Raw genomic sequence first — 24,124 nt, forward strand, 5'->3', positions numbered from 1 at the left:
ATGGAAGGCAAGGAAGGGGCCGAGCAAGAGGTCTAAGGGAGGTCCGTGTCGTGTGTAGAGCAGGGGGCACCCGTGATGATGGAGGCTCTGGCGTAGCAGCATGGGGGGTCATAGGTCAAAGGGGCATAAAGAGCAGGGCTAGCGATGCTCCTGCAGACTTTTCTGTAATGCGTTTGTCTTATTTCCTGCCTCCTCTTTCAGCACTTGTAGACCTATCCGTGACAGGGTGAAGTAAGTCAGGAAGAGAAAGACAGATATCATATATTAATGCATATATGTGGAATCTAGGAAAATGGTACAGGTGAACTTATTTGGGGGGTAGAGATAGAGACGCAGGTACGGAGAACAGACGTGGACCCAGAGGGGAGGGGGATGAACTGGGAGATTGGGACTGACATATGTTCTGCCATGTGTATAACAGAGAGCTAGGGGAACCTGCTGTATAGCACAGGGAGCTCAGTTAAGTGCTCGGTGATGACCTAGAGGGGTGGGGTGGGTGGGGAGGGGGTCCCGGAGGGCGGGCTTGTATGTATACATACAGCTGAATATACGTATTCACTTACGTTGTACAGCAGAAACTAACACATCGTGAAGCAACTATACCCCAATAAAAATAATTAAATAGCATCTTCCATTTAAAAAAAGGAATGTGGCCCCATGGCCGAACAAATGAACCCATTAACTATTTGATGACTTGAGTTAGGAGCCTCTTCGCCTTCCTCCTGACGACCCTTCTGTGCAATGAGGATTCAGGAGGGACGGGGCATGACCTCTATGGAGGAGGAGAAAGAGCAAAGCCTGGACCTTTGTGGCTGACTGTGTTGTGGTCTCTTCCTGGGATGCATCTCACCTCTCCTCCTGTCCCCTCTGTGCTGCTGTGAACATGTACCAGTTATTTTCCTCCATGGAGTTAGCACATCTTGTATACAACGGCCTTGCAGGACCGGAACAGTAGTACCATCTACATCACGGGACAAAGGTCGTTGCCTAGGGACTCAGTCAACATTTCTGGATTGAGAATGTGTCAGAGTAATTTCTTTTTAAGTTATTTTTGGTAGTGCCTTGACAAAATAATTCCTGTATGCTCCAGCTTGATTGTCCCTTGCTTGCTGTGATCCCGGGACCTGCTCATGAATGAAATGAAGGAGCGGGAATGTTATTTCGAAGACAGACTTTCCACCAGGCTGAGCTCCCCCTGCCATAACTGCCTTCCTCAAATGACCAGGCTGCAAAGTGCTAACACTGGTGTTTGTTCTTTTAGCCCTTCCCACGTGGACTGTTCTGGGCTCTGGGGAGAGCAAAGGAAAGTCCCTGCCTGTGGAATTGACATTCTCCTGGAGAATGTCAGAACAAAGTGGAGGAAAACATGCTGTTGCTGATTAATATTTTTGGTAGTGATGAATTTTTTGAGCCTTCTGCTAAGCCTTAAGATTTTTTAAGCTGATCCAGGGGAAATGGTCTTGGTTTCTGAGTTAGTACTTAGCCTCTTTATTCCTCTTGTCTTTGTTTTCCAATTTCAGAGAAGCCTTTATTATGATCCTAATAAGGACACAGTTGCAAACACTTATCCCTGGAGAAGGAAATGGCAACCCACTCCAGTATTCTTGCCTGGAGAATCCCATGGACAGAGGAGCCTGGAGGGCTACAGTCCATGAAGTTGCAAAGAGTTGGACACGACTGACTATCACTCACTCACTCCAAACATTTATAAGAGAAAGCTGAAAACCGAAAAATCTCTTTCTTTTTGGCATCCAGTGGTGAAACAGTAGAATTGGGCTAAAATTCATCTGAGATGAAGCAGCAGCAGTTGAGCAGTGTCAAGTTTAATTTATATAATATTCATAATAGATATTCAGGACCGTAGATACCCTTAAAAAACTTAATTGATTTTGTGTTTTGCTTTGAACTTTCAGAGAATTTCTTGGGCAGGGGTGGATGAAGCTGGATAAAAATGAAAGAACACCATACATTATGAAAACCAGCCAACACTTCAATGATGTGAGTAACCATAACAATGAAACCTTGGGCGGGAGTGTTATAGGAAGATGAGTATCAGGGTCTTCAGACTCCTTCTCTAAATTAAAGGAAGTCTGCCACTCACTTCAACAAAATTGATGGAATGTTAAAAAATAAGCTTTAATCTCTTCTATGAGTTCACAGTGATGTGATAACTTCCAGTTACCTTTCAGTCCTAAAGGTTCACTTTGATGGTACACACATCCCATGAATGCTTAGTGATGCATAGGTGGTGTTGCTTAGTTGCTGAGTTGTGTCCAACTCTTTGTGACCTCATGAACTGTACCCTTCCAGGCTCTCTGTCTTCCAGTATCTCCCAGAATTGGCTCAAATTCATGTCCACTGAGTCAGTGATGCCATTCAACCATCACCTCCTCTCCCACCTGCTTCTTTTCCTGCCCTCAATCTTTTCCAGTATCAGGGTCCTTTCCGATGAATCAGCTCTTTACATCAAGTGCCCAAAGTACTGGAGCTTCAGCTTCAGCATCAGTCCTTCCAATGAATATTTGGGGTTGATTTCCTTTAGGATTGACTGGTTTCATCTCTTTGGAGCCCAAGGGACTCTCAAGCATAGGTCGTTGCTGTTATTTTTATCATGGTCATCATTACTTCATGGTCATAGATCGACTAATTCTGACTGCACTTTGTCACAGGCCCCTGGTGGTGCTGGTGATAGTAAGGCTGTTTTGGTACAGCTCTTCTTCATTATTACTGAACGATCAGTTCAGTACATTCCAGGGTGGGAAGGGACCTCTTTGAGCATAATCACAGTGCTTCTGAGGCTGTGTGCAGTGGTTACCAGCTGTCGGTTCATCTCCTCTATTCTTCTGCAGCAGTAAGGCGGAGTTGCTTTTATACCTTCCAACTACCTGTTGGTGCTGTTCTAATGGTCTTAGTCCCGTGGAAGAACCACAGATGTTGGAGTATCTTCAGGTCTATGCGGGCAAAGGGAAGGCTACCGTGTCAATTCTACTAAACTATAGTAAAAGGGATAATGATAATTAAAAAAAAAAAAAAAGACTGCCAGGGACCCTGTAGGTAAATTAGTAAATGATTCAGAATCAAAATACAAAACCGTACAAATCCTCAGTACAGTTTTTCTGTTTTCTGAGGGTACATGTGTATTAGATGTTATCACATAATAAGCATCAATGCAGCTGCTTCCTAAAGGATAGGACACATGCCCGGTTTGGATCACTCTCTGAGAAACAGAGGCCCTGCTGTGGACCATAAACCTTTTTTTTTTTTTGCCTGTGTTGTACATACACTTGGGATGTAATGCCTGTTAAATCAGAGGTTCAGATCGTGGGTCCCAGACTGTGTGTGCCAGGCTCCAGACCCACAAGTCTCTACTTAAAATAACGTGATTGGCCACTGTGTCCAGACTGCACGTAGAACTCATCACCAGCCCTTCCCAGACCTGCCAAACCCACTTTTTCATCTTATTCTGTATCCTTGGCCATGGGTGATGGCCCTGCCAGCCACTCACTCACTCAACCTTGGGGTCTTCCCCACCCTGCTCACCCCTCAGGACACCAGTGAGCCCTAAGTCTACCCATGTTTCAGACCCTTCTTTCCCCTCCTTTCCCATGGCCATAACCTTGATCTGGCCTTTCATTCTCTTCTCCATGAGCTCCTAACCCACCAATCCCCACCCCCACGCCATCTCGCTGCCACCCAACCCTTTCTTCACACAGTGTCACAGAAATAACTTCTAAGACCCATCGAATTGTAGTCCTGTCTGTGATGACATTTTGTCCATGGCCTTTCCTCTCGTCTTCTTGATTTGGCCGCAGCCTCTCAGCCCGGCCTGCAGGAGCCCGCCCACCTGTCGTCCTTGTCTCTCACGGTCCCCCGAGCTCCTCACACAACTGTCCGGCCAGGTCCCCCACGCCACCACACCTTCTCTCCCTGTCCCTTTGCAGATGCTTGGATGGGAGACAGTGGCTCCTCCTACTCCTCCTTCAGGGTTCAGGGCCAGGGCGGGCGTGACCTGTTTCCAGAAGCCAGCATCTGTCCCACGCTGCCTCCAATTCTCAAGCTGCCCCCACCCCCACCCTTAGCTTTGCATCTCACTGTGTGATATTTACTTGAGTCTGTCTGACTTCCCCTCACCTTCCCTCCTAACCAGGCCTAACCAGGCCCAGCACCCTAAGGTCAGGGAGACTGATTTATTTGTTTTTCCTGTTCTCACAACCTATAAGAATGCCTAGTCCTTAGTAGGTGCTCATTACAAAATAACTTATCAATGAATATGCACACGTGGAGGCCCTGTGACCTAAGATGCTCGTGTTTGGGCTCAGTCATGTCTCTGACTCTCTGCAACCCCAAGGACTGTAGCCCACCAGGCTCCTCTGTCCATGGGATCTCTCAGGCAAGAATACTGGAGTGGGTTGCTATTCCCCTCTCCAGGGGATTCTCCCAACCCAGGATTGAACCTGCATCTCCTCTTTTGGCAGATGGATTTTTTTTTTTTTAATTCACTGAGCCACCTGCGAAGCCCATCACCTAAAATACCTATGGAATTATCAAAGAATGGGTGTACTCATCAGATTTAGTGTATGGATAGGAGATTATGGATCTTTTATTCCTCTTGTTAGTTATCAATCCAATTCTATCCTTTTCCTTTCCATTTTCTAAGTCTTAAGCATCTTAAGGTGCCTCTTTTTTCTCTTGGCTTTAACTAATAGGGGATTCCCTAATAGCTCAGTTGGTAAAGAATTCGCCTGCAATGCAGGAGACCCTGGTTTGATTCCCAGGTTGGGAAGATCCACTGGAGAAGGGATAGGCTAACCCACTCCAGTATTCTTGGGCTTCCCTTGTGGCTCAGCTGGTAAAGAATCCACCTGCAATGCAGGAGACCTGGGTTCAATCCCGAGGGTGGGAAAATCCCCTGGAGAAGGGAAAGGCTACCCACTCCAGTAGTCTGGCCTGGAGAATTCCATAGACTATAAAGTCCATGGGGTCGCAAAGAGTCAGACACAGTTGAGCAACTTGCACTTGCACTTAACTATTAGAGTTATAGCACTTAGCTTTGAAACTGTAGGTCCCTTTCACTGCTGGTGGAAAACAAAAATCAGCAAGAAGGTGAAAATGTTCTCTTCCCCTGCACGAAGCGTTTCTGGTTTGAGAGTTGGTAGGTTAGAATTTGATTTGATTGGAGGGAAACGTGTTTTCTTTCTCTGTGATGGTTGAGGTTTCTAGAGTGACTATCCCCACGTTGTTGGGACCCAGGGAACATGGGGAGAGGCCCCAAGAATTGAAACCTCTGATCTGCAAAGGCTGCCATTCCTCAGGGGAATAGCTCATCCTATGCCTTTCTTTCAATAATTTTTGGAAATGACTTCTTCATCAAAATTACTGATTAACAAAAATCACCTCTTCCCCCATCAAGATTATCCCAAACAGTTCCTTTCTTCACTCTCAGAATGAGCATGATTACTGTTAATAATGTTAATAATAATAATGTTATTATTACAAACTTTAGTCTCTTCAGAATCTGGATCTACAACAGACCATGTCCCAAAGGAGAAATCACAAATACGTACTTGTCAGTTCACTCAGGGCAAATTCTGTCGTACCTCCTCCTGAGGAAAATATACATTAATAAACACTTATACATTAATACCTTTCATTGAAAAAATAAAACTCAGTTAAGCCACTCAGAAACAAAGATGAACCGTGACCTCGCATCCCTTGCCCCTCGCTTTCCTGACGTTGCTGTAGGTGATTCGGGTACTGTCCCTGCATGAATGGCTTTGGCTCTTAGCTGGCCTCTCTCGGCTTTTCCGTTGTCTCAGATGAGTAACCTGGTGGCCTCCCAGATCATGAATTACGCGGATGTCACCTCCCGAGCCAACACCATCGAGAAGTGGGTGGCGGTGGCGGACATCTGCCGGTGCCTGCACAATTACAACGGCGTGCTGGAGATCACCTCAGCCTTAAACAGAAGTGCCATCTACCGGCTGAAGAAGACCTGGGCCAAGGTGTCCAAGCAGGTGAGCGCCGGCGGGCGGCACCTCCCGCCGCCGGGGGAGGAGAGTCTGGGAGACCAGCGCCAAGATAAATATTACTGATTAGGAAATAATTAGCTGAAACGAGCAGCTCCATTGGCAAAGAAAGTGCCAACATGGGTGATTACTGTGTTCTTACCACGTAATTGATTCCTCTCATGCGCGTTTCTAAATGGTTAATTTAAGGAGGGGAAATACAAACCAAAATATTCATTATAACGTGTTTGGGGACATCTTCAGACACTGTGGTTGACAGTTAGGAGCTGTTCACTGAATTGTTTAGGGAGGGCACGTTGACTCCGGGTGAGCACAGTGATGTCTCTGGATCCATTCTTCGTCCCTCAAAGTAAAGGTACAAGTACCTTAGGGCCAGAGACCAGGGACCGAGGGCCTGTGTGTTCACCTTTTTTATTTGTCATTCTTGTAGTCAGGTTGTTGCATAATGACATGGATGTGAAGGGATATAACTTTCTTAATTTTCTCTTAATTGGGCTCAGCTTGCTCATGCTTTTTGCTTTCATTCGGATAATTTGAAGATTCGAGTGACATCACCATTTTCCTCCTGGTCTTCGCCATGGTGTCCGTGGATGTCGGGTGTTGGGGAGGGCTTCTCTGGGCTCGTGGGAGGCTGTGTGCCCCCGCTGGTTTCCTGTTGGGTACAAGCCACTGTGAATTGCCTGTGCCTGGTGTTCGGATGGCAAGCCTACCCCATCAGGAGCATGCCCCAGGGAGCTTGGCTGATCTCATCTCAGCTCTCACTGGCGCTGCTGATTCTCTGAGGTGGGGTGTGTATCACCTCTACTACAGGCTGCCCTTCCCCTTGCTGATCCCTGGTGGGCAGGCTAACTCTTCTTTACAATTAATAAATAACTTGTTTGACCCTCTCAAAGGGTGTTGGGGGAATTTTCTAGGCTCCTTTGTGTTCTGTGGGTACCAGAGGCTAGGAGTGTCTTGCCAGGGCCTCTCTGCATATCCTTCTTCCACAGACCACTATGCCCGCCTAATTGTGGTTGCCTAGAGTTGGTGAGGGGCGTCTTCAGGGCGCCCACCTCCAGGGTTTCAGGCAGGAAGAAGAGCATATATTCTGTGACATTTCCTCAAAACTATCTGGTTTCTGTTGCTCCTGAGAGTTCAGTCCCCTATCAGAGACACCACTTCTTACTCTATTCTATCTTCTTTTCTCTCTCCAAGCCTTTTAAATTCCTCCCTGTATAGCAAGAAACCAAGCCTAAGCTATATCTTTTATTCCCTTCCCCACCATTCCTTAGTAAAAATGGAGTGCTTTGAGAATCTCAAATTTGGCCCCTAGAACTAGCAGACTCTTCTTCTATGAAAAAAGCCTTGCAAATAATATCCACAGCTTTTTAAAAAACTGTTTAAAAAAAAACTTTTAATGTTGAGATCTTTGTAGGTTCATATGCAATTGTAAGAAGTAGTAGAAATCCCCTCCACCCTCCACCCAGTGTCCCCAATGGTTACATCTTGTGTAACTAGAGACAGTATCACAACCGCAAACTTAACCATTCGTACCATCCACCAGCCTTATTCAGACTTCATTTGTTCCACCTGTACTCGAGCATGTGTGTACATGTGTGTGTTTAGTTTTACGTGCCTTTATTACAGGGGTAGATTCACTACAGTCAAGAGACTGAACAGTTCTATCACCAGGATACCTCCTGCCACCCTTTTATAGCCACAACCACCTTCCTCCCTCTCGCTCCCTAACTCCTGGCAACCACAGATTTGTTTTCCATCTCTATAATTTTGTCATTTCAAAAATGTTATATAAATGGAATCATATAGTATATGACATTTTGAGATTGCCTTTTTTTTTATTCAGCGTAACTCCTTTGCGATCTGTTCAAGTTTTACACGTATCAGTACTTAGTTCCTTATTTGGTTTAACCATTCACCCCTTGAAGAACATCTGGGTTGTTTTTAGTTTTAGCTATTACAAATGCAACGGCACCCCACTCCAGTACTCCTGCCTGGAAAATCCCATGGACGGAGGAGCCTGGAGGGCTGCAGTCCATGGGGTTGCTAAGAGTCGGACACGACTGAGCGACTTCACTTTCAGTTTTCACTTTCATGCATTGGAGAAGGAAATGGCAACCCACTCCAGTGTTCTTGCCTAGAGAATCCCAGGGACGAGGGAGCCTGGTGGGCTGCCGTCTATGGGGTCGCACAGAGTCGGAGACAACTGAAGTGACTTAGTATAGCATTACAAATGAGGCTTCCCTGGTGGCTCAGACGGTAAAGCGTCTGCCTGCAATGTGGGAGACCTGGGTTCGATTCCTGGGTCGGGAAGATCCCCTGGAGAAGGCAATGACAACCCACTCCAGCACTCTTGCCTGGAAAACCCCATGGACAGAGGAGCCTGATAGGCTACAGTCCATGGGGTTGCAAGAGTTGGACACGACTGAGCGACTTCACTTTCATTTTATTACAAATGAAGCTGCTGTGAATATTCATGTATAGGTTTTGTGTGACTATAACGTTTCATTTCTCTAGGATAAATGCCATAGAGTGCAGTAGCTAGATCATATGGTAATTGTGCATTAAGTTTCATAAGAAACTGCCAGAGTCTTTTCTAGCGAGGTTGTACCATTTTACATTCCTCTCAAGAAGGTATGAATGAACCAGTTTCTCTACATTCTTGTCAGCACTTGGTGCTGTCACTGTTTTTAATTTTAGCCGTTTTGATATTTCATCACTGTTTTAATTTGCATTTGCTAACAGCTAATAATGGTAAACATCTTTTCACGTGCTTGTTTGCATCTTCAGCAAAATGTCTGTTCATGTTTTCAGATCCGTTTTTAATTAGGTTCTTTGGGTTTTTTTATCTTTGAGTTCTTTCTAGACTCCTCTCATTTTATTTTTCTCTTTCAAAATTTTAGCTACCCTAAATGCTGTGACCTTCATATACATTTTAGAATAAAAACTGTGTCTTAAAAACTTTGCTGAGATTTCCATTGGAATTCCATTCAGTTCAGTTCAGTTCAGAGTCACTCAGTCGTGTCCGACTCTTTGTGACCCCGTGAATCGCAGCACGCCAGGCTTCCCTGTCCATCACAAACTCCTAGAGTCCACCCAAACTCATGTCCTTTGAGTCGGTGATGCCATCCAGCCATCTCATCCTCTGTCGTCCCCTTCTCCTCCTGCCCCCAATCCCTCCCAGCATCAGTCTTTTCCAATGAGTCCACTCTTTGCATGAGGTGGCCAAAGTATTGGAGTTTCAGCTTCAGCATCAGTCCTTCCATTAAATCAGTCAATTTTGGGAGAATTGACATCTTTACTATATTGACTCTTCCAGTCCATAAACACAATTTTTCTCAATAGTCTTTAGATTTTCTTTGAATTCTTAAATCAACATTTGAAATCTCCAGCATATAAGTCCTGTATATATTTCATTAGATTTATGTCTAAATATTTCATTTTCATTGGAGATATTTTAAATGTAATTGTGGTTTTAACTTGGGTTTCCATGTATTCATTGTTAATATATACAAATGTAATTGATTTTCCTCTGTTCTTATATCTGTAATGTTGCTGAACTCACTGTTATTCCTTGGGACTTTTCCATAGATTCCGTGGGATTTTCTACATAGGCAGTTATGTCAGTTGTTTATTTCCAATTTATATGCCTTTTATTTCCTTTTCTTGCCTTCTTGCTCTGGCTAGACTTTCCAATGCTATGTTGAATATGATAGTAAGATAGAATATTCATTAGTATTCTCGACCTTGGGGTGAAAGCTTTCAGTTTTTCACCATTAAGGACAATATTAACTATATGTTTTTTTGTAAATGCTTTTTTATAAAGTTGAGGAAGCTACCCTCTCTTCCTAGTTTTTGAGAGATTTTATGACAAATTGGTATTGGAATACTATTTTTTAAATAGACTTCAAAAAGCTATATCAGAATCCAAAACCTGGACACTGATGCCTTTGTCATGGCTGGGTCACCTCATGCAAAGAGTTGACTCATTGGAAAAGACTCTGATGCTGGGAGGGATTGGGGGCAGGAGGAGAAGGGGACGACAGAGGATGAGATGGCTGGATGGCATCACCGACTCGATGGACATGAGTTTGAGTGAACTCTGGGAGTTTGTGATGGACAAGGAGGCCTGGCGTGCTGCAATTTATGGGGTCGCAAAGAGTCGGACACGACTGAGTGAATTAACTGAACTGAACTGAACCAAAGGCAGCGGTTGCCTCAGCCATTGGGCACTGGATGCAAAGAGCCTATTCTCTTGTCATACATGCCACACTTCATCAGGGTCAGCAGGTCACTCCTCTGCCTATTCTTTTCTGCATTCTGTTTCTTTTTTCCTCTGAAGTTGGCACCTTGTTAAATCTTCTTTAGGCCTTCACTGTGGTTAACTTAAGCAATCTTCATGTCTTTGGCAGGCTGCAAGGTTAGGAATAACTGAACTGACTATGGAATAGAGATGATAAGGCAGGTGTTGAAATTATTTTTTAAAATTTGAATATATTACCTGTAGAGACATTAAATAGAAGCTACCATTTCAGTCACATACATAGATCACTCAAAGCAGCTTTCTTGTGAATAATGGGCCATACTCAAGGACCCAGTGCTTCAGACCTGTCATAGGCAGGGCCTGGTTGCAGAAATGCCCTGCTTCAGATGCTTTTGTTAATATCACCAGCTGTGTAGCTGTCTTTTCTGCAGAACTGAGTCTAGTCTGGGAAACATCCAAAAGGCCTGGTAGAGTATGTTCTCTGAAGCCCACCAAATTTGGTCTGTGGCTATAGGACAGTTATTTCTGCAGCTTCTTTGAGGGAAGGCCAGCCAGGGACCAGGCAGGAGCCCTGCCCAACCCCCACAACCCTCCATCCCTGTTCAAGCCATGCTGGCTGTCTTTTCCCAGAGCCCTCAGGAACCAGGATGGGAAGGTAGCCGTTGGAGTCACTCTGGAAGCTCTCATGGTGCCTTGAAGCTCCTCTCTAGACTGAGACAGAGTTGTCTGAGGAGCCTCACTCTCAGCTTCATTCCAGATGCTTCTCACAACCAAGCTGCCTGGATGTGGGTAATACCAGGAGTGAGTCTTTATCTCCAAGGCTCACCCTACCATTCTCCATTTCTCTAGAAGAAACTTTAGACCAATGTCATCAGCAACTGTATTTCTTGGTAAATACTAATTATTCTTTTCTAATAAATTGATGAAGATGAACACAAAGGATTTGGACTAGAGGGTATTGATCAATCCGCAGCCAAGCAATATAATATGTGCTTGGATGACTTGGAAATTAACAGTCAGAAAGATTCATCATGAAAACCCCCTGACACAGGACCTCTCTTTAAGATCCCCAATGTGGTATGTTCTTTTTAGGTCTTTAAGTTCCTAAGTTTCCCATGCATTACAATTTTTCTTTTCTATACATTTTCTCTCTTTTAAATGTATTAAAAAAATTAGTATTAATTTTTTTAAAAAGAGTTAGTATTGTCCCATGTTCTTTTTTAACAAGTGAAATTTAAGTACATCTCCATACTTTGAAAATCATATCATGTCGTCGTACCTGCCACTGTAGAAGAGAATTGAGCAACTTTCGGTAACTCACAACCTTATCAAACCATAGGGGTATTTTCATGACATACTAAGTTATTTGTTTCCTTCTAGACAAAAGCTCTAATGGACAAGCTTCAGAAGACTGTTTCGTCTGAAGGAAGATTTAAAAACCTCAGAGAAACCCTTAAAAAGTATGTCTATTTTGTTAAATTATTCATAATTCAGAAGTGTATTTATATAATTTTTACAGTATACAAATAGTGGCCTACCTCATACTTTGCTTTGAAAAGAAAACCAAATGGGACACAGCTTCCATCATCAGGTGTTTTTCTGACTTGCCTTTTCATTTGGAATACCACGCATGTAGTGAGTGTCATGGATATACTCATGGTATGCAGAGCATTCCAAATAAGAAGAAAATGTCACCACAGTAAATCTTACTATATTTTACTATAAAAAGTTTCTTTATTTGGTATTTCCTAATCTAAATACAGTGATTTCCTGTGATTCTTTATTTGAATATTCCAGTCCCTGTTGCTTTTGTTTTTTATTTTTGGCTTTTTGTTGCTGGATCCTTTTCTTGTTCTTCAGACATACAGAGAGAGAGAGGGAGGGAGAACAGAGGATATCCTCCTGCAATTAGTTTTCTTATGACCTGCCACATGGACTTCACTTACTCTGGAAAATTTTGTCCTGTGATGCCATGATGGAAAGAAAGACTTAAAGTAACAATGATAATATAAGAACTATTTACTGAAGATTGAATAAATGATAGACTCTATGCTAAGTGCTTGATGTGTTTTATTTAAGCCTCATAGAAAACTAGAGATAAAAGTTTCATTGTCTCCATTTTACAGACAAGGAAGCTGCAGTTCAGAGAGTTTGCCCACCACCACTTAGGAAGTAGGCAAGTGGGGACTCAAACTCAGTTTCCCCTGGATTAAAAGGCCGTGTTCTCAACCTCTAGACTCTGAGAATGCACCTTCCAAACAAAGAAGGTCTCACTTTAGTGTGCAGGTGTGATATTAATCTCTATCTTCTAAGACATTTAAATACTAACTAAAACAGAAAACAAGTTTTACAAGTTCTAGTCACATTGATTTTTCCACCCACTTCTTCAAGGTTGAATGTTTGCACTTAAATGAGGTGAGGGCATGGGGTTTCCTACATGCTTTTACATCCCTAACGGTGTGGCCATTTGACAAGCACTGCAGGCCAATGCTACAAGCAAGTCCCATTAGCACATGTTTTGTATTTGTCTATAAGACATCCTGTGGTTTGAAGTACCACTGTCTCAAACACATAGTAAAGCATGAGCTGTGATGTTGTATCACACTCTATTGTAAGACATAATTAAACCTCTGCATATTATGAGCATGCTTCTGAAAATGGGATTAAAAGAGTTTTTTTCTTCAGGAGGGGAGCAGCGCAGCTGCTTCCTGTTGAAACGGGGGAGGTGGGTGGACACCTGTGTGAATGAGCTTGTGAACAGTGCCTCTTGTTCTTCCAGTTGTAACCCCCCGGCTGTTCCTTATCTGGGGATGTACCTGACAGACCTGGCGTTCATTGAAGAAGGAACACCAAACTTTACCGAGGAAGGCCTCGTCAATTTCTCCAAGATGAGAATGGTGGGTTCGAGTTTCATGTAAGCAGCCTGTCTTGGTGACCTCAGTGGCTTATAGAGAAGAGGCGATGTCATGGAAGAGTGACCGTTTGCTTTTTCATCTTGACCTTTTTATGCGACACTGGGTCTGATACCTGATGTTGGCTGATTCAGGAGATATTCTCAGTCCTCTTTCAGCTGGCAGTCTAGACAATGAGGGTGGGGAATAAAGCCCCAGGGATGACTTTCTGAGACTGAGCAGGGATAGACAGATGCTGAAGGCTTCTTGTTGGACAGCTGGGTTCTGAGCATTTAGAAGTGAGGAGCCCATGGACACTAGCGCCCCATGCCTGTCACCTGAGGATACCCTGTGCCAGCTGTTTCCCTGATTGGGAATTCAGTATCTTCTTGCTGTTAGGGTTTCTTGTGGCTCATTGAAGGCAAAAAAGCCCTAGGGCTAGGTCATGATGGAGCAGGGCTCCAGGTGCCTCAATGGATGGAGTAAGGGACTGACTGCTCTGGGACAGGCTCCCAGAATACTGTGCTGCAACCCAGGGCAGTGCTCATGCTTTGCTTCTGTTCTTCCTCCATCAGATATCACACATCATCAGAGAGATACGCCAGTTCCAGCAGACTTCCTATCGAATCGATCATCAGCCAAAGGTAATCTTGTATGGTTGTCAGGGAACTTGAAGAAAGAAGTGGAAGTTAGTTAATTGGAAACAGCAGTAGAGTAGATCAATAATACCAAAAGCTAACTCAAAGAAAAGACCAAAAAGACAGACAAACATTTGGTAACTCTGATTAAGAAAAACAAGAAAGAAAGCAAAAAGAATATCAATTCATTATCAAATTCTATCTATTTTATATCCAGTATTTCTTGTGAAGCTGTCCACACCACCACCACCACCCCTTGTCCAAGCTACCAATGTCTGGTACCTGGTGTTCAGTTCAGTTCAGTTTACTTGCTCAGTCGTGTCCGACTCTTTGCGACCCCATGAATCGCAGCACGCCAGGCCTCCTTATCCATCACCAACTCCCGGAGTTCACTCAGACTCACGTCCATCAAGTGAGTGATGCCATCCAGCCATCTCATCCTCTGTCGTCCCCTTCTCCTCCTGCCCCCAATCCCTCCCAGCATCAGAGTCTTTTCCAATGAGTCAACTCTTCGCATGAGGTGGCCAAAGTACTGGAGTTTCAGCTTCAGCATCAGTCCTTCCAAAGAAATCCCAGGGCTGATCTCCTTCACAATGGACTGGTTGGATCTCCTTTCAGTCCAAGGGACTCTCAAGAGTCTTCTCCAACACCACAGTTCATCAATTCTTCAGCGCTCAGCCTTCTTCACAGTCCAACTCTCACGTCCATACATGACCACAGGAAAAACCACAGCCTTGATTAGACGAACCTTTGTTGGCAAAGTAATGTCTCTGCTTTTCAATATGCTATCTAGGTTGGTCATAACTTTCCTTCCAAGGAGTAAGTGTCTTTTAATTTCATGGCTGCAGTCACCATCTGCAGTGATTTTGGAGCCCAGAATAATAAAGTCTGACACTGTTTCCACTATTTCCCCATCTATTTCCCATGAAGTGATGGGACCAGATGCCATGATCTTCGTTTTCTGAATGTTGAGCTTTAAGCCAACTGTTTCACTCTCCACTTTCACTTTCATCAAGAGGCTTTTGAGTTCCTCTTCACTTTCTGCCATAAGGGTGGTGTCATCTGCATATCTGAGGTTACTGATATTTCTCCCGGCAATCTTGATTCCAGCTTGTGGTTGTTCCAGCCCAGCATTTCTCATGATGTACTCTGCATATAAGTTAAATAAACAGGGTGACAATGTACAGCCTTGACGTACTCCTTTTCCTATTTGGTACCTGGTGTACTGAATGCAAATCCATTCAACAAATTTACAGCCAAATAGGACTCTCTGAAACACACAGTGGGAGTTATTTGCCCCTTGCTTAAAATATTTTATTGGCTTATCTTTGCTCTTAGGCTAAGGAAAGAAAAAAATTTTGATATATCCCAGAAATCTTGCATTATGTAGTCCCTACTCATCTTTCAGGATTCATCTCATGTCATTATCCCCTTCTTCTCTCCATCCCAACAATAACTGATGTTTATTACCTTTTTCTTTCTTCCTTTTCTTTCTTTCCTTTCCTCTTCTTTCTTTTTTTTCATTTTGTAATAGATGTTATTTTTTAGAATCATTTTAGCTTTACAGAAAAATTGAAATGGTAAGGTAGAAGATTCCAATTTAACACACAGTTCATCATCCCTGTTATTTCATGGAACTTGACATACTTATTATGAAACTCATAAGGAAGCTTTGATAGGCAAAAAAAAGATAAGAACTTTTTGAAAAATAAGAAGAGTAAGGGAGAGCCTTCCCTACCAGATACAGACACTAACACTGCAGTGAATAGAAGAGGACTATCTTGGCAGAGGAATACAAACTCAGTGGAGTAGGATAAAGTCCAGATGCAGATTTTGTCTATATGAAAATTTAATATGGGATAAAGGAGACATTTAAAGAAAGTGACAGAAAGAAACTGACCATTGTGTAAATGAAATAGGGATTTTTGTTCTCCATCTTATACTATTCAAAAAATAAATTCCAGATTAATTCACTACCTTATACAAAAAGAAACATTACATTATTTAAATGAAATAATATAGGACAAAATATTCATGATCTTTGGATTTGAAAGACCTTCTTAAACACAGAATGCAAAAGCTTTAGAAGATGAGATTGATACAGTTTGCTGAATCAAAATCTAAAACTTCTATCTGACAAAGGGCAATTGTTTAAAAAGTCAGAGTACAAGCAATAGACTAGGAGACAATGTTTGTAACATAAAAAACAAAGACAGAATAAAATTATTCCTATAAATTAAAAAAGTATTCCTATAAATCTATAAGAAAAATCATAAACAACACAATATTGATAAAGCTATAAACAGGTGATTCACAGAAGAAGAAACAAAAATGTCCAATACATATTTGGAGAATGCTCAACTTCACTAATAAGAAAAATACAAATTACAAAGCATCATTATCAGCTATCAGACAGACAAATTTTTAAAATATTGTTAACAGCAAACTTGAGTTACGATATGGGATAACAGATACTCTCATGTACTATAGGCACAACAGTTTTGGAGGTTATTTTATATATTTTTTTATTAAAAATTGATATACCAAGTAACCAGAATTCTCATACATTGCTGATGAGAGTAACATGGTGCAACCTCTTTGGAAAAGTGTGTCCTTTGGAGGTTTCTGAAAATGTTAAATATGCATATTTAACTTAAATACCTTATGACTCAGGTATTTATCCAAGGGGGAAGTGAAAACATGCTCACAAAAAGTCTCACATAAGATGTTGATGGCATTTCTTAATAATAGCCAAAAATTGGAAATAGCCCAGGTGTCCATAAACAGATGAATGGATAAACAAATTGCGGTGTATCTATACAGTCGGCCACTACTCAGCAGTAGAAGATAACCAGTGAAACACTCCACAACACAGATGAGTCCAGCACATTATGCGGAGTAGAAGAAACCAGACACAGACGAGTACCTACTGTGTGATTCCACTCACATGAAGTTCTAGAGCAGACAGGACTAACACGTGGTGACAGAAATCAGAGCAGCGATCGCTTCTGGCAGTAGGTTAATGGGGAAGCTGCGTGAGGGAACTTTCTGGGGTGATGAAATTATCCTCTAGCACGCTACATGTGTAGCTTGATTGTTATTGTTTAGTCGCTAAGTCGTGTCCAACTCTTTGCAACCTCATGGACTGTATCCCTCCAGGCTCCTCCGTCCATGGGATTTCCCAAGGAAAAATACTGGAGTGGGTTGCTATTTCCTTCTCCAGATATATAAGTCACATGGGCATTTACTTTTGTCAAAACTAATGAAAGTATTTAATTTTACTTATATCTGCTATCTCTCCGTAAAAATAAAGAGATATTTTTATGGTGCTAACCCCTGTTCTAACCTGTTCATTTCCATGTCCTTTCATTTCATTTCTGGTGTGGAACCATTCATGTGTGAGGACTAGGGAGTATGCTAACAAGGACTTCACCGTAACTTTGTGTCATAGTGAAATATTGATGGCAACCCATCAATATGAGATCATTAAATAAACTCTGATATGTCACACTTGTAATACAGCACAGCAGTGAGAGCTCTTTGTATGACATGAGGAGCACTCCACAACTTCTAGTCTGATGAAAGCAGAATAAAATATACCCTTGTGATACCATGTATTAGAGGAAAAATGATTTCTGTAAGTACCTGGTAATGTCTGGAAAGATACTGAAAAATATCTGGGAGAATATAAGCCAACTGATAACAGTGGTGCTTCTTGAGGGCAGTGCCTAGGGTAGGGAGTTAAGAGGGGAACAGAATATACAGTCAGAATATATTCCTAATGTATTTTAGTTACATAAAGTATTTCAGTGCTTGGGAGAAAATGTTGAATTGTGTCAGGCTCCATTCAGAAAATGTACATCTGGTGTTGTGAAGGAACTCAAAGCGGGTTTCTTCTTCTTTCTTCTCCAGGTCACTCAGTACTTGCTTGACAAAGCCCTCATCATAGATGAAGATACGCTGTATGAGCTGTCACTAAAAATTGAACCTCGGCTCCCTGCTTGACGATCCGACCTTGCCCCGCGTCCGTGGAATTTTCATGGAAAGCAGAGTGGACAGAACTGTGCATGCCATGCCTCCCGCAGTGCTGAGAGGACAGGGGGATGGAGACAAAGCCAGTCTCCTCTGTTCCCCAAAGATGATGGAGCCAAACCAGAATTCTGTCTCCAGCCAGGGAAGCCCAGCTGGTTGGGATCAAGGATAGATGCTTCAGACTTGGGTGGGAAGCTGAAGAGAGTGGTGTTTGGTAAACTGAGGGCACATTTGCATGAGGGAGTATAAACTGGGAGGTGCTGGTAGCCACTTTAAAGAAGCAGGTTAAGAAGGGAAATTTCAAATTCTGCCCCGTGTTCTGTTAAGAACTCAGGGACAAAGGTCCATGAAAAGGCTTGTGATGTTTCACTGGCACTTAACTGGCCTGGAGCACCTCCCAGTTTTCTCCTAGGATTTAACTGCTTCTCTTACATTTCCTTTGTTACAGGCTTCCAGAAGAGCCGAGGCTGTCTCTGTAGGGATGGGCCGACACATAAGCAATTTCAGTCCTCAGCATGTGCATGGTTCTCAGTGCATCATAAATATTTATATTGGAGGAATGGCATGTTCTGAAACTGCTCTTTCAGTCTTTAGGCAACAGGACAGGAAAGACATGTTGAAAGTCAAATGGATTTGTATGTAACATTTCCATAATTTAAAACCCAATCGCTGTGCCCCCAAAGATTCCAGCCACGTGGGGGACTTCTTCCTGAGGCTGTGCAGTTCAGGAAGTCGATGCCATTGGAGAGGCAGGTGCAGGCTTTGCAGAAAGATGCCCACGTGCCTCACGAACAAAACTGTGGAATACAACAGAAGGCCACCGAGGGGAAGAGTGGGTTTCAGTGCTAAGTGAAAAGATATACTTAAAAATCGTCTCTGCGCCTTTCTGTGCTTCTTTTCATCCCCCCCACCCCCTTGGTTACGTGGGAATCTGTTCTGATTTACACGAACCATGTTTCGGCTCACTATGAACATTACTTGTTTGTTTTTTAAAGTTGTCTAGTGCAGTGGCCCCCAAGCTTTTTGGCACCAGGGAGCGGTTTCATGGAAGACAATTTTTCCACAGGGTGGGGCAGAGGGAGGGGACTTGGTTTCAGATTGATTACGTGCATTACATTTATCATGCACTTTATTTCTATTGTTACCACATCAGCCCCACCAAAGATCATCAGGCGTTAGACCTTGGAGGCTGGGGACCCCTGATTGAGTGAGATTTTCTTTTTAAAACCCACCCTTCCATGTGCTATTAGTAGACAGTTCTTCTCCAGTCATCTTTGTTTTTAAATTTTGAGGCATTTCTGAGTGAAAATATATGGGAAAATGGGAAAATATATGGGAAATGGGCCCAAGCACTCATGAGCTCTTGTGTCAGAAAACCAAATGCAGGGGTTCGTCCTCCTACCCTAGGCTGGGAAAGCGACTGTGATTTCCCCAGGATTGTTGGTTATTAAAGAAATAGGGCTAGCTCATGTTCTCGTGTTTACCTCCCTCTTCTCTTCTCAGGGAGACCTCTGCTTTCAAAGAAGAGAAAAGATATTGTTACCTGAGCCTATTGCATCTGGCATTATTTCTTAGAGGCATGAAGCATATTAATGCTGACATTGAAAAAAAATTGATCTTTTTGGCTGCTTTCTCTCTTTGCACTTTAATTATGTTGTTAGAGCTGACAGCTGACTAATAAATTCAACTTACTGGCTCATAAGACCCAGTGGAATTGATAATGTCCCACAGAGGTGAATGTACATTTTTCCTGCATGGTAAGGGCCATCTCTGTACATAACTATATAGTGAAATATCAAGTAAGTAAAAGAAAATATTTATAATATTTGAAGACCATTCCAAAAATATTTTCAATAGCTCATATTAGCTAACAGGATAGCACTGAACTCAAGGAGGGTGACTTATGGATGCTTAATTTTTTTCTTTCTTTCTTTTTTATTTTTTAAAGTTGCTTGTTTTTTCTCTTTAGTTTCAAATAAAAAGTTGATGCATCTTGATGCATGATAAGAAGCATGAGTTCTTTGGATCCTAACAGTGCATAACTTATCGTTTATTTCTCAGTGTTCAGAAACAAAGTTTGAACTAATATATGTCAGTTGCACCAAGCACCTCAAAGTCTTGCAAAAGAATAAGAAAGTAAAGGTTAACTTTCTTGGTGCAAAGACACAGTTTTGAAAGTGAATTAAAACCGGGACAGATCAGTGAAAAGACCACACAGATAGCAGTTTCAGGCAGAGCAACACGTGGAAATGTTGATATATCAGACTCTGGCCTTAAGAGTCTCCAGAGTCTTCCAGAAGGGAGGGTGTGGGTCTGTGGGCCCCGTCCCTGGAAGTTTGGACGCTTAATTCTCTGACCCAGTGGTTCTAGAGGCACTGCAGCCGTTTTTATTAGAGAAAAACAGAAACTTGAGGAATTTCCAAATGCTCCTTCCCTTTTGGCATACAGGTTTTCCTCAGCCAGTGACAAAGCCGGCAGGCCTATTTCCCGCAGAATGTTGGAAGAGCGCCCCCTGGCGGTCAACTGTGGGCACTGTCCGTCGTCTCTGCTGACCTTTAAGTATTTTTTTTTTGCTAGTTACACACCTCTCCTGCTTCCTAGAGTGTGAAGCCTTTCCACCTCCAAGGGAGTTACTTTTGATGACCTGCACCATTTCTGGGCCAGCTGGGAGAGGAAAGCGCATTTTTAAAAAGCTCAATTTGGTCACATTTAAAAGCCCCAAGAGCAATTTGTGGTTTCCTTTTGATTTTTTAAAGCACCCATCCTCTTCTGCCTTGCAAGCTCTGTGTGACGGTTGGAATGAGCGCTCCTGGCTGGGTCTGCTTGTATTCTATTACACGAGACCCATTTCTATGAGTAGATGGGAGGTCAGCCTCTAACAGCCAAATAGGAAACACCTGTATTCTTGCAAAATTAACCTAGAAAATCAGAAGTAAAATCCAAGTTCATGCTTTCAGATGAATACTCACATTTTGTACAGTCAATGAAATTATCTTGGGGATTTTAGGGGGTGCCTTTGGTGATTAACTCAGACATCCAGTTTTGCTACAAGGACAAGTCTCTTATTTAAGGCAATATATTATGTGACTGATTCAGGCATGAAGTAGAATGTTGTCAATTTTCCTTAGTGTTTCTCTGAAGGAATTTAAAGAGGGAAATTCAAACTTACTGTTGCAGTATTTTCAACTGACTGTCACACCAAGTCCCTATTACTGTTTGTTAAATTTCAGTACAGATGTTGAATAACTTGGCAGAGAAAAATCCATGACATTCCAGTTTGGAGTGTGTGTGATAATGGACCCACATCTCTTTTTTTCTCACAGTGTTGTAACAGACAGGACCTAGGGTCAGCAATGATTGGACCGTTTTCAAATCCTTAACTAAAGAGTAACACAATAGGAGGGTTGTTCCCAATAGAATTGAGTTTTGTTTTAAAATAGAGGATTTCATTTAGCTTTTCTTTTCAAAGGTTGATCTTATTCCCCCTGGAAGGGGTGGGGGGGAGACTTTCCCTTCATTTTAAACCATAAGATTTTTTTAAAACCAGCCTGTGAAGTTTATTATTTTTTCTGCTATTGAAATGGTATAAAAGGTAATATTTATGGCTAAACAATAGAGCTATGCTAATATCCACAGCCAGAAGGAATAAGTGAATAAGATTCATTTTCACTTCAGAAAGACAACAGATTGTAGCTTTAAATAATGACTTGATTACTGACACCACTATGTGAATCCTGGTAATAAGACTTGAATCAATGAAATTTAATCAAAGTGTCTTTTCTTGGTATCTGTTAGTGACTTAAAATTAAGGCAGGGAGGAACTAAAGTAGAAAACAACCATCTTGTAGGTATAAATACATGAAAGATCAGAAAACTATTCATCTTGGCTACCATACCACATGATGTTAACATCAGGGTTGATTTGATTGTACTTGATTGCATTTGCTCAAGAAAAATAATAGTTCTACTAAATGATGTTGAACCACTGTCTTGTTAGACCACCATTAATTCTTCTCTGGAAAGGCAGTTGTGAAAGAGCACTGGACTAGGCATCGTAGCCCTAGACTCAGATCTACCCAGCTAAAGCTGGGAAACCTTAGGCCAGTGCTGAACCTCTCTGATCCTCAGTTTCCTCATCTGTGAAATGGAGTTAACAGTGATGCCTGTGCTGCCTACCTCACAGGACTGTCATGAGGACAAAGTGGATCTGACTGTAAAGTGCTGTCCAAATGTGAGGTAATTTGATTACCATCCTCATCTCTCTTTTGCAGAGCATTTAAGTGTGTTTGTTATTTGTGTGTGTGATGGACAAACCCATGTATTACTTGGAGAACTATATTGTTTGTGTCCAGTTACTTTGCACATCTGCTGACATCTCTGACTCCGACAGGGGTTTGTGCTGTGGCCTAACACTTGCCAGGTGAGGTGTGGGTTACTCCTGTATGCAAATTAAACTTTGCCTTTCTCAAATTCTCCAAAATCTCCTTAGTCTCTTCATTTGATTGTTTCAGCATTTTTCTATATTGTCTTCTTCATAGCTGTGGGCTCCTTCAGATATTCTTTTACTTCTAAAGTTCAGGGAGGAAAAGGTTTAGAAGAAACCATGTTGCAGGTACTAAAATATCACAGAATTTGAAGGACCTCAGGCTTCCTAAGTAGCACTCATGGTGAAGAATCCGCCTGCCCATGCAGGAGACTCAAGAGACACAGGTTCGATCCCTGCGTCTGGAAGATCCCCTGGAGGAGGAAATGGCAACTGACTCCAGGATTCTTGGTTGAAAAATTCCATGGACAGAGGAGCTTGGGCTAAAGCTTGGACAGTGGGCCAAAGTCCATGAGGTCTCAAAGAGTCGGACACAACTGAGTATGCACGCAAAGATGACATTAAAGGTCTTCTAGCCTCACTGTCTTTCTGGGGTTTACAGCTTTCCCATGCCATCACCAGCCCAGGTTTAATTACCTCCAGGCACACAGAACTCATTACTCTCCAATCAGCTCTGTTCACCCAATGGCAGCTCATGAACAGGCTGTGGAGAGAAGAGCTACTGAGGTTAGAGGTGGAGGTCTGAGGCTGTGTTCCTCATCTAAAATGAAAGCCTCATATCTGCCCCTAGAATTACTGCAGTGGATCCATGGAATAATATATATGAAAATACTTCACTTTTGTCCAGTAGATGAAGTTGTCCTAATGTTTAGAGCTCAAGGAAACATGACGCTGCTGTTGAGTCCAAGAGAAAACTGAGAAAAGGGAGAATGTGGGTCCCTTCTGTCTCGTTGGCTTCCTTTTCCACTTCTGAAATGAGCAATCAGCCTGGTAGGGATTTGAGAACCCAGGTTCCTTTCATTGTGTTACTTGGCCGTTCCTCATGGCGTTGACCTTGCCTGCTGGTCAAATCTGGGTCCTGTTATTAATACATCCAGGCTCTAGCCAGATTCAGGAACAGAAAAGAGAATAAGCCCACAACAGGAGGTTTCCTTTATAGCAAGTGATAGGGCACTTACACGCTTCGCTTCTGTTCCCATCCCTGTGACATGAGCTAGCCATGTGAACACCTGGCCACTAGGTATGGAAAGAGCCCCTGAACTTTGAAGGGAATTGGAGAAGATGAGAAGGGAGTATGTGGCCTATGACAGAGATCATAATTTGAAGAATTTTCAGAAATCTGGGATTTCTGTTTTGTTATCTATGGAGGTAGCCACTTCATCACCCCACCTTTATCATAAGTATGAGGATAACTAGGCCCTCAAAAAAAGGGTGCCACACATTTTTCTCAAAAGTAGCCCAACTTCTCTTCTGACATTACTAAAGTAAAATTACACTATAAAAGATGAGGAGTTGAGGTAAGGCATGGGGTGGGTGAAAGTGAAAGTGAAGCCGCTTAGTCATGTCCGACTCTTTGTGACCCCATGGACTATAGCCTACCAGGCTCCCTGGTCCATGGGATTCTCCAGGCAAGAATACTGGAGTGGGTTGCCATTTCCTTCTCCAGGGAATCTTCACAACATAGGGATTGAACCCATGTCTCCTGTGTCTCCCGTATTACAGGTGGTTTCTGTACTGCTGAGCCACCTTGGAAGTCCATGGGGTGGGTAGGTGGAGGCTGCTTCTGCTGCTGCTAAGTCACGTCAGTCGTGTCCGACTCTGTGTGACCCCATAGACGGCAGCCCACAGGCTCCCCCATCCCTGGGATTCTCCAGGCAAGAGTACTGGAGTTGGGTGCCATTGCCTTCTCCGTGGAGGCTAAATGTCTACTAATAAGGAACTGGAAGAAAAAG

General features: G+C 42.7%; 1 protein-coding gene across 5 annotated transcripts in view; it reads left to right on the top strand.

Annotated features, from left to right (window-relative positions):
* The window catches only part of RASGRF2 (Ras protein specific guanine nucleotide releasing factor 2), a 274,907-nt gene extending 252,579 nt beyond the window's left edge, over positions 1-22,328 (top strand). For 4 of the 5 annotated variants that reach the window (XM_070793984.1, XM_070793985.1, XM_070793987.1 and 1 more), the window contains 6 exons: positions 1,914-1,998; positions 5,817-6,014; positions 11,668-11,747; positions 13,067-13,184; positions 13,754-13,822; positions 17,729-22,328. In XM_070793984.1, the coding sequence (XP_070650085.1) occupies positions 1,914-1,998; positions 5,817-6,014; positions 11,668-11,747; positions 13,067-13,184; positions 13,754-13,822; positions 17,729-17,821 (643 nt within the window). In that variant the 3' untranslated portion in view covers positions 17,822-22,328. Of the gene's footprint in view, positions 1-1,913; positions 1,999-5,816; positions 6,015-10,917; positions 11,636-11,667; positions 11,748-13,066; positions 13,185-13,753; positions 13,823-17,728 lie in introns of those variants that run through there. The other variant, XM_070793986.1, reaches the window with a different exon arrangement.
* The last annotated feature ends 1,796 nt before the right edge of the window (positions 22,329-24,124 follow it).

The sequence above is a fragment of the Bos indicus genome, chromosome 7 (genome assembly GCF_029378745.1).
Source record: "Bos indicus isolate NIAB-ARS_2022 breed Sahiwal x Tharparkar chromosome 7, NIAB-ARS_B.indTharparkar_mat_pri_1.0, whole genome shotgun sequence".
NCBI lineage: Eukaryota > Metazoa > Chordata > Mammalia > Artiodactyla > Bovidae > Bos > Bos indicus.